Source organism: Mastomys coucha, unplaced genomic scaffold, assembly GCF_008632895.1.
Source record: "Mastomys coucha isolate ucsf_1 unplaced genomic scaffold, UCSF_Mcou_1 pScaffold5, whole genome shotgun sequence".
NCBI classification, from domain to species: Eukaryota; Metazoa; Chordata; class Mammalia; order Rodentia; family Muridae; genus Mastomys; species Mastomys coucha.
This window is the reverse complement of record NW_022196911.1, coordinates 68,072,841-68,084,609: the sequence shown is the minus strand read 5'-3', so window position 1 is coordinate 68,084,609 and position 11,769 is coordinate 68,072,841. Positions and strand designations below refer to the sequence as shown.

General features: G+C 37.1%; 1 protein-coding gene across 1 annotated transcript in view; it reads right to left on the bottom strand.

Moving 5' to 3' along the window:
• The window catches only part of Ube2g1 (ubiquitin conjugating enzyme E2 G1), a 72,550-nt gene that overhangs the window by 21,331 nt on the left and 39,450 nt on the right, over positions 1-11,769 (bottom strand). The window contains exon 2 of the mRNA XM_031352752.1: positions 153-255. Within this exon, the coding sequence (XP_031208612.1) occupies positions 153-255 (103 nt within the window). The remainder of the gene's footprint in view (positions 1-152; positions 256-11,769) is intronic.

The window sequence follows — 11,769 nt, the reverse complement described above, 5'->3', positions numbered from 1 at the left end:
GGTGTGGGAGGGAGTATGAGGGTTGTTTACATATAACCTCACCAGAAAAAACTTTTATAATAGATTTATTCCATCAGCAAGATAGCCTAAATTAAGTTTTAATTTTAGTTGAAGGAGTAACTATTTGAAGATGTCAATTCCAGTATACTTACTAAAGTGTATCTGGAGGGCCAATAATAAGGACTTCCCAACGATAGAGATCATTGTCGTCTATTAAACCTGCTGAAAAGCCTTCCACTGGATTTTTGTTGAGTTCTGTAGAAAAAGAACATTTCAATAAAAACTTTAAAACAGTTTTTCTCCAACAGGTAAATTAAAGAATAACCATAAGCCATAAACTATGAAAACTATTAAAATGCTGCTTCATGACTACATTTCCATACAACAAGGAAGTCATGGGTACATCAACCTATCCAGCTGGAGTTGTTCTGTCTTCCAACATCTACCCTGGGATCCAACCAAGCTCTTAGCATTCTGGGTAGGTTTTATGGGAGGCCATCAAAATGCAAATAAGGTTGATTCTCACAAGAGATTTTAGTTGAAAGAAAACCAAAAGTCATATCAAATAAAAAATGTCAAGTTTTTCTAAGTCATTAGGACAATTCCTTTATAAACAACTAAAAGCACTTCTCATTGGAATTGCTAAGTTTTATCAACTCTTACTTATTAGACTAACATCTATTTGCCATGATGCTTTGAGGTACATTCAACTATGCTACAGGAATGACTTCTTTATTTTTTTTGGTTTTTAGAGACAGGGTTTCTCTGTGTAGCCCTGGCTGTCCTGGAACTCACTCTGTAGACCAGGCTGACCTCGAACTCAGAAATCCGTCTGCCTCTGCCTCCCAAGTGCTGGGATTAAAGTCGTGTGCCACCACCGCCTGGCCAGGAATGACTTTCTATGAATAGCTGGTGCCAACAGAAATCGTGATAATATCATAAGATTTTTCTCTTCTAAACAGTGTTCTGCCATGGAGAATGGATGATGAGGGCAGAAAATAAGAATAGACACAAGGAACTAGAGTAAGGTAAGGAAACAAAGGCCAACAAAGAATCATCAAACAACAGGGTAGGAAGAGTATAGCCTTAAGAGTCTATAGAGAGCCGGGCAGTGGTGATGCATGAATTTAATCCCAGCACTTGGGAGGCAGAGGCAGGCAGATTTGTGACTTCGAGGCCAGCCTGGTCTACAAAGTGAGTTCGAAGACAGCCAGAACTATACAGAGAAACCCTGTCTCAAAAAACAAAAAAAAAAGTTTACAGAGATGGGCTTAATAAAATAAGGATGTCTTTGTATTGGGCAGATAGCATGAGTTTTTCAAATAGCTTTAAGGAAGTATAACTAACATTAGAGGTATCTATGTATACTATATAATTTGATAATTTTAATATACTATCACCTTTGAAGTCAGCGTAAGAATCATGATAGTGAGTATACACAACAATCACCAGAAAAATTATCAATTATTTTATTTTTCAAAAGAGCTGAGGGCTGAGTGGTTCAAACTGGGCAGTGAGTGAGGACAAAACATGTTTAACAGCAATTCAGGCCAGGCAGTGGTGGTGCACGCCTTTAATCCCAGCACTTGGGAAACAGAGGCAGGAGGATTTCTGAGTTCTAGGCCAGCCTGGTCTACAGAGTGAGTTCCAGGATAGCCAGGGATATACAGAGAAACCCGTCTCGAAAAAACAAAAAACAAAAATAAATAAAAAGCAATTCAGAAAGGACTTGCCAGAAATCTAAATGAGTACATGATTCTCATACAGTACTTGCCATCATCCTCAAGATAGGCCATCTAATCATAAAATAATACACACAGAGTACTATAAAATGGTGAACATGGTATGCTGGTAACTGTGGAAACATTAACTCTTTGAGCAATCAAAGGTGGTTTTAGTTCAACAACTACAACTACATATAGTGCTATCAGGTCTAGCTTCATTTGTCAACCTACTTGAATTTGAAATTACCTGGGAGATACACCTCTTGTTCGTGTCTGAAGGTGCTTCCAAAACACTTTAATTTTAATGTAGTTAGAACCATTCTGTAAGGATTGTGAAGCAGAATACCAAGGCTCACACCCCCTCTCCCATCATTTTACTGCTGTCACACTGCAGCTATCACACCTCACCAGGCATGACAAACTACATAGTTGATGAACTGTAAACTAAAATAAACACTTCCTCCCGAGGCTATTTTGATCAATTATTTTGTCAAAGTAACAATAAAGTAATTAATGTACACATCAACATGCTGACAACAACAAAATAGTAAAAATAAAGAATTAAATTGTATTTTAACACAAGGAACTTCCTGAATTTTGAACACAGATTTTATAAATCTAATAGGCAAAGCAAACATAAAAATCAGTACTATATTTTAAAATACCATTAAGATATGATTTGTATTTTAATCTTATTATGTTTATACACATATACCTTTCACTGATTCCCAACTATGTTGCTGGCTACTAGAAAAGAATACACATATACACTTTAGTGTTGACAGGAATTTGGTGTGATGAAGGCATAAGAATTATGGGTAATAGGTTTCTACATGAGTTATCTCATTTCCAACTGTTTCAGTTACACTGTTTGACTAGTGGGCCACTAGTATCAACCTGCCCCCTCCAATCCTAGGGCTATAAATATGTGTTTCTGTACCAACTTTTTATGAGTATAGGACTCTAAACTTAGGTCTCAAGCTTCTACCTTGAGCACTTTACTGTGCCATCCCAATTATCTCATTGTTGCATTTTTCAGCAGAAGTCTAGCTAAATTTGTAAGTAGGTAAACTCAGTAGTTTTAAGACCATCATCATGTTTTCATGAATGATTCCTTTGAGGTCTAACTCAAGTACTACCCTTCCATCTCTGAGACCTTTTTTAAATAATTTACTAAATAATCTTGACTTCTGTTAAAAATCATTTATTATAGTTGCAGTCTGTATTGTATTACGTAGCCTTTGACTGAACAATGGGTTCATTGTTCCAGAAAAATACATAAATAAGGACAAGGTATAATAGGTAATCTAAAAGTAGTACAAGGAATGGGGTTAAAGGGAGTTCAAAAGAAGGGCATATAAATCTTTTTTTTAAAGAAACAGGGGAATGCGCAAACGCTCTTAATAGCTAAAAAAAAGGCAGAAGACCACAACTCTGAGGCCAGCCAAGTTTATATATTGTGCTGTCTAGTTTAAAAGGGGGGGGGGGGGAGGGGGTACAGCACAGAGGGGAACACACATTTTATCCCAGAACATGGGAAGTAGAGGTGGGTTGAATAGCAAAATGACCTTGACTAATAATGAGACCCTGCCTTGGAGGGTGGAAGGGAAATGGAGAAAAGAGAAAGACTTATAGAATAATCTACAATGAAGAACTGGGCCTGCACTGAACACAGAGGCACAAATGAAACAAAACAAAATGGTAAAAGCTAGAAAGTAAAGGCTCTTTGTTAGCCATATTAAGTTTCAACTTCATACATGGGGCAATGATAACCCTTGGAGAGTATTTGTTCTTAATACACTTTCAAAAAAATAGGGTGAGCTTGGGAGATTTAAATGTTCAAAAACCAAACTTAGAAGTTGGATAGAAGCAGGGCAGTAGTGGCGCACACCTTTAATCCCAGCTCTTGGGAGGCAGAGAAAGGCGGATTTCTGAGGCCAGCCTGGTCCACAGAGTGAGTTCCAGGACAGCCAGGGCTACACAAAGAAACCTTGTCTTGAAACACCCCCCCCCCCCAAAAAAATTCAATTCTCAGGTGTTCCTGCCACCATGCCTTTACTCAACCATCATGAATTCTAACCCTCTGAAACTGTAAGCCCAATTAAACACTTTCTCTTATAAATTGTCTAGGTCATGGTATTTTATCACAGAATACGAAAGTAAATAATAAAGTGATATACCAACAAAAAACTGCAAAGATTTTATTACATTTCTACTATAGATTTTTTTTTAAGATCCATCAATCTAAAAATCTTTATTGATTTTTTTTTTGTTTTGTTTTATTTTTTGTTTTTTTCAAGACAGGGTTTCTCTGTATATCCCTGGCTGTCCTAGAGCTCACTATGTAGACCAGGCTAGCCTCAAACTCAGAAATCCGCCTGCCTCTGCCTCTCATGTGCTAGGATTAAATGCATGTGTCACCACTGCCCGGCTTTAGATTTCTAATCAACGTTAAAACTGCTTACAATTAGAATATTCTTTACATTGAGTCATAGGCTACAGCAAGCTGACTTCCTAACCAAAAAATTTGGGACATGGATCAGATAGGCAAAAAACAGTTCATACCATATCTGAAAAGGCTTTCCAATATTCTGCCACAAGGATTTTCTTCCTTAGAATTAACAATGACATTCTACCACCTACAATATTACATCTGACCATAGTGTACCAGACTCTGATATATCATTATCAGGTTAAATATAGCTATTCTGTTGTTGAAGTCATCTGAATTCTCATTCTTTATCTCTCACTACAAACTTAAATGACTCTTATACTCTAAATATATACCAATGAATTTGTCTAGACATATCCTGATGCCCTTTGTATGTTGTAGCCTGTACTTAAATACAAAAGCATCAACATACTTCTCTGCTGAAATCTGATGTAGTAGGAATTCCTGAGACCAGAATACTATATGCAATTTATGGTATTATATATGTCAGGACTGGGTTTGCATTTTAATTTTCCTTAGCCTTGCCAAATTAAGTCATCTCATTTCTTTTCCAAGTTTCATTTTTCTTATCCATAAAGTAGAATAACCCATAGTAGTATTGTGAGACAGAACAAAATAAGATGTGTACGTGTAAAGTGCTTGAGTCTGGAAGCCAGAGGCCAATAGCTGGAGGTTTCAGTTTTGAGACAAGGTCTCTCTCTCTGAACACTGAGCTCACTGATTTGGCTAAGCTGGCTAGCCAATGAGCTCTAAGGGCTCCACATAGCCCTTCTAGCATAGACTTAAAGACATGCATTCAATCTTTAAGTTCCTGCAGGAAATCTAAACGGGGATCCTCCTAACCTTTTAACAGGCAATTTACTGACTGAGCTATTTCCTCATCACTGAAAGAAGACACAAAATTCTGTCCCATCTTAGGATACAGAGAATGTTAATTATCCATTGTCTTCCTATAGTCTAAGAAATACAATGTTCTTTAGAATCTCAAGAACAAGCCTATACCTTCTCTATCACCTTTTAAGAAAAATAATAGCCAGCTCCAAACATCATCAAGCTATGTTTCTAATGAGAGCTGCTGTGAGCCTTCCTCCCCTGACTCCCTATTTACAGTAAAAATATCTTAACTCCCAATATTCCTGAGGGAAGACTTTTTTTCCTTACCATTTGTAAACCTACAGGGCATCTATTAATACACTCTTAAACCTGTATTAAAATGTTTACTAAACTCTACTTCATAATATGCTGTTTAGTCTTGATTCTTTTCAATGTCAAATCCATAAATGCTGGTTTGGCCTGAGTCAATTTTCCTAAAACTCTTTGGGAACATGTTAAGCTGCTGAGGTTGACAGTGTGAAACTGCCTCCTTTACCTGTATCAAAATGCTGACAAAAATACTCTGTATACGTTTACTTGTAAAATGTAGTTTAAAAAAATAAAAATAACTAACTATAAAAGTTGAAGCTAGAGATGTCTCAGTGGTTAAAAGTCATATATAAGCTTTCCATAATAAACACAGCCTAAACTAATCCACAAGGTAATAAAAATATAGAATAAATAAAACTTATTTGAGCAAGAAGTACTAAGAACAATAACATGGGCATCCAGGAAAGAGAAGGAAATCAAGTTAAAAAAAAATGTGGGCAGAAGAATCAAGTTGGCCTCAGACTTCTACATAACAATTCAGATAGTTGATAAGTGACAAAACTACAGAATTCTAAAGCAAAGTGTGATACAAAGAATGAGGAAGCCAAAGAAATCAAACTAGGATGAAGACAGGAACTGTAAGTGAACCTTGGGGTTTGTTTCTTAAAGTTTTCATTTCTTTTCTATTTTTACATTATTTATAGTGTGTGCATGTACACTGCACCACACTGCACATATGGAAGTTACAGGACAGCTTGCAGGAGTTGGTTTTCCCTTTCTACCATATAGACTGAATTCAGGTGGTCAGGCTTGGGACAAGAACCCTTATCCAATGACCCATCTCTCTGGCCTGCTTCTTATACTGCTGAAAATAAATTTTGTAACACACAAATAATAATTACTAAGTCCATGCAAACACCCAAAACTAAATATATTGTCACAAGCCTGAAAATAAACACGATTGCTCAGCAGTTAAAAATATTTGTTGCTTGTGAAGGTACCTAGGTTTGGTTCCAACAACCAAATCATGGCTCATAGCCATCTGTAACTACAAATCTTAGAGATCTGATGCCCTCTTCTAGAATCTGTGGTCACCAGGCATGCACACAATGTACAAAAATATATGCAGGCAAATCATTCATACAAATAAAAAATTTAAAAGATAAATTCATATATATGTATGTATATGTATGTACATACGTATATGTGTTTATATATATGTGCATATGTATATGTGTGTATATATGTATATCCATATACATATATATGGATTGGTTCAATCTCCATAACTGCATAGACTGATGATTGGTCAAGTACAAAAATACTGCTTTTATCTAAAAATTCAATTGATGGTATCAAAATAATTTGGCTGGATTTTTTGGTTGAGATAAGCATGACATGAAAAGTCAAGCCATATAGGTCAAAATAAGTCACTCTATAGAAATATACCACCTTGAATAATAAAGTAAAAATATATGACTAAGTAGTAATCTATTTTCATGTAACTATAGAATATTCATAAAAATACAAAGAGACAAGATACAAAACAAGCACGCAAACAAATATATAAATGTTGAGGGAGCTGGAGCAATTACTCAGTAGGCAAAACACTCATACATATGATGTAAAATCATTCTCTTGAGAGAGAAACAGCATTGGGAGCTGGAGAGATGGTTCAACACCTAAGAACACTTGCTCTTCTTGTAAAGGACCCAGGTTCAGTTCTAGCACCCATGTGGCAGCTCACCATCTATAACTAAAGCTCTAAGGGACCCAACAACCTTTTCTGGCCAAGGGTGGTACACTTACATATATCCAAGCAATACAATCATACACATAAAATAAACCTATTTTAAAAAATAAAATCAAAATGGGTATACTGGTACATGCCTTTAAGGCAGAAGCAGGCAGAGCTCTGAGTTCAAAGCTAGCCTGTTTTACAGAGTAAGTTCCAGGACAGCCAGAGCTACAGAGAGAAACCCTTTTTCAAGCCACCCCCAACCCCCAAAATTTTCCACTACTTCTTAGACCTAGGTGTATGGGAGAAAATAATCTAAGCTAAGCATCAGGCAATACCAGCTCCAATACAAGGCATATCAAGCAAGACAGTATTGAACCACTCTTATTATGGTTTAAAAATATGAAACATCATATATGTGCATGTGTTTGAGCATTTGGCCACCAACTGGTGTTGCTGTTTTGGAAAGTTGTGAAAACCTGAGGACTGTGGCCTAATTAGCAGAAGTGGGCTGGTGAGACAAGGCTTTATTTAAAGGTGATAGTAATTTCCGGTTCTAGTCCAAATGCGCTGAATCCTGATCCAATAGGCTATGAGGAGCTCCAAGTGTGTGATCTATTTTCCTGCCATAACACTATGCCTTCCTGGTCTTTAAAACCATGAGCAATTGGGTGGGTGGTGGAATCTTGAGGGAAAGGGCGAAAAAAAGAAACAGAATCATGATCCAAACAAAATGAACTTTTCCTTAAGCTGCTTCTGTCAGGTTATTGGTCACACCCACAAGGAAAGTAATGAATATATAGGGACATATTGATTCACTTTCTGGTATACCCCTCTACCATGTTTTAAATTCGTTTTCAAATCTTTACCTAACGTGATGGTAGTAATATAAGTTGTGATTTAAATCATGACTTACTTTATCCCTTATGCACTTCCTCAAAAATAAAAGGGAGAGTTCTGCCTGATCAGAAATGGTGTACATGCAATCAATATAATTTTTACTGAAAGGTATTCTGGGCCCTCTCATCATTAAGAAGCTTTGAAGAAAATAAGGCATCATGTAAAAACAATGAGTACAGGCAGGAGGCCTAGGAAAGCACATGAAACAAAATAAAAGAGAGAAAGTTTAAGAAAAGGGAATGTGGAGATAAAATAAGTGGCCATTATGGACGAAGTATTGTTGGTTCTTCATAACCTCAAAACTAGGACTGTTCTATACACAATCTAGCTACATCAATCCTACGTCTATATCCAACAGAATCCAAAACAGCACTACCACAAAAGTATCTGCACACACAGTAAATACTTGCTGCAGTTCTATTCAGTATGAAAGATGCAAGTCAGCTTAAATGCCCATTAATAGATGAAGACAAAATATAATTATGTTTTCAAAATATAATTTTATTCAGCTATAAAGGATACAGTGGCTTAAAGGGCAAAGTACTTGTCATACAAGCCTGATAGCAAATTTAGTAAGCAGAATCAACATGAAGGTAGAGGAAGAAAGTCAACTCAAAGTTGCTCTCTGACTTCCACAGGCATTCTGTAGTACAAATGTACAAACATTCACCCATAATAATATAACATTTTCAAAAGTAATAATTTAACATTTTTAAAGAGTAAAATATGTTGCAAGCTAATAAATGGAAATAGAACTCACCATACATTGAGTGAAATAAGCTAAACTAAGATAAATATTTAATGTTTTATCTTATAATATCACTCAAGATTTTATGTATGTATATGTGCACATATGTATATTTGCATGTGTTTGTATATCATGAATATAGAAGGAATAATATTTGAGAAGTGGAAGGAAACAAGCAGTAGGGGGAGAGAAAAGAGGACAATAGAAGTGATCATAGTGTAAGTGCGAAAACCAAAACAGCTTAACAATGAACAAGTAAGTACCCTAAATAAGTACACATTAAGAGCGTTTTTATGTTAGCTCTCAGTGGGCCCATGCTAACATACACATGGTGCACAAATAAAAATAAAGTCAAAACACCCATACACATAAACGCAAGTTAAAAAAAAAAAAACTCAGCTGGGAGGTATTGACGCACACCTCTATTCACAGCGCTTGGGAGGCAAAAAGAGGCCTATCTCTTGAGTTCGAGGTCAGCCTGGTCTACAGAGGGAGTTCCAGAACAACTAGGGCTACAGAGAGAAATAAACACTGTCTTGGGGGTAGGAGAAAAGAGGTTGTTTCTATGCAAGAGAAAAGTGAAAGTGAAGATGATTTATACATGGCATATTTTCTAAAAACAAGTGATAATTTATCCCATAGACTTATAGCCATAATCACCATGGACACTGCTGAGCACTGCATGAAGAATAGTTGTCCAGTATCTTCATAGTTACAGAAGATAAATTAAAAGATAAGTTGCAAAGCAAGCCATGAATTATTTAAGAAGATTAAAAACTACACCTGGAGGCTAAGAGAATGGTTCCACACTTAACTTATAAGCACCAGTACCTAAGTTTGATCTCCACAACCCACAAAGAATCACCAGTTACAAAATGGCGCACAACTGTAATCCCAGCCTTGAAGAGGCCAAAAGTAGAGAATCCCTGTGGCTCTCTGATCACCTATCTCAAAGGAAATAGAAAGTGAAGACAACATATGAGGCTGTTCTCTGGCTTTCACATGCACACATATGCACTGGTATGTTATGTATACATACACGTACACACATTTTTTTTTTTGAGACAAGGTCCTGGCTGGCCTTGAACTCAAGAGATTCACCAGTCTCTGCCTCTGAAATCTGGGATTAAGGGGATATACCATCATCTCCAGCCTCACTTAAGATACTAATACATAAGGGGCACTGGACAGATGGCACATTGGTTCTTGCTGCTCTTGCATAGTACACAGCACACAGATAGTACACAGCTCACAATCATCTATAACTCCAATTCCAGGGAACCCAATTCTTTTCTGGTTTCCTTAGACACTAGGCCTACACATGGAATACATACATACATAACCCTAATCCTAACCCATGCACGCAGGCAAATCCTCATTATTGGCAAATAATTCTTAATATATAATTAACTTTTAGGAACCAGGCGGGCAGTGGTGGCACATGTCTTTAATCCCAGCACTTGGGAGGCAGAGGCAGGCAGAGTTCGAAGCCAGCCTGGTCTACAGAGTAAGATCCAGGACAGCCAGAGCTACACAGAGAAACCCTGTCTCGAAAAACAAAAACAAAAAACAAACAAACAAAAAATACCCTAAACTTTTAGGAACCTACAGGTAAACATTGTAGCATAGAAAGACCTATAATCCCAGCAACTAGGAAGCCTGAAGGAGAATACCTAGGTTCAAATCCTATCTGGACTACAGAGTGAATTCAAAGGAAGTCTTGGCGATTTTATTGAGACCTTTGCCTTAAAAGAAAAAGAAGGGGAAAACAAAGAGGAAGAAAAAGAAAGGGGAAAGACAGAATATCCCTCTATCTCTTACAAACTTGACTAACACATTTAAGGACGTAGGTTCAATCCCTGGTACCACAAAACAAACAAACCTACATAAGAGTATGTAAATTAAAAGTCGGTGATAAAGCAGTTTATACAGTTAGCAAGACTGCAATAGACTTCCCCAGCTAACTATAGAAAACAATTATTAAACATAAAAAATATTTAAAAATAATTTTGGAGAAGCTGGACAGATGGCTCAGCAGTTAAGTGCACTGACTGCTCTTCTAGAGGTCCTAAGTTCAAATCCCAAAAACTACATGGTATCTTACAACCATGTGTAATAGGATCTGATACCCTCTTCTGTTATATCTGAAGACAGCTACAGTGTGCTCATATATATAAAATAAATAAATAAATGAATCTTACTTAAAAAAAAAAAAAAGGTAGCCAGGTGGTGGTGGTGCACGCTTTTAATCCCAGCACTTGGGAGGCAGAGGCAGGCGGATTTCTGAGTTCAAGGCCAGCCTGGTCTACAGAGTGAGTTCCAGGACAGCCAGGCTACACAGAGAAACCCTGTCTCGAAAAAACAAAAACAAAAACAACAACAACAAAAAGGTGAACTTGGGGTAGTGAGATGGCTCAGTAGGCTGCCACCAAGCCTGATGATCTGAATTCAAAGCCTGAAACCATTACATGGTAGAAGGAGAGTATCAACTTCCATAAGATGTCCTCTAACCTCCACATGAACACATACAGATACACGATAAACACACTGGGGTGGTTTAAACTAAAATGTCACCCACAGACTCATGTATTTTAACACTTGGTCACCAGCTGTTGTTGCTGTTTTGAAAATGTTATGAAAACTTGAGATTTGACCTTGCTGAAAGAAACACATCACTAAGGGGTGATTCCTGTTTTGGCCATCTGCTGCCATGTGCCACAGCCCCATACCCTTGACATTATACTCTTTCTGGAACCACAGTCAAAATAAATCCTTCCTTCTCTAAGTTGCATTTATCCAAGGTATTTTATCACAGCAAAAGAAAACTAATACATGGATGAATATGACAAAAAAAATTTAAAAATGAATTTATAGTCTTAACAAAATAATTTACAGAGTTTTCTAGTGGGAACACAAGTGGAAATAAACATAGTCCAAGAATTTGAAGCCAGGCGGTGGTGGCACACATCTTTAATCCCAGCACTTGGGAGGCAGAGGCAGGTGGATTTCTGAGTTCAAGGCCAGCCTGGTCTCCAGAGTGAGTTCCAGGACAGCTGGGGCTACA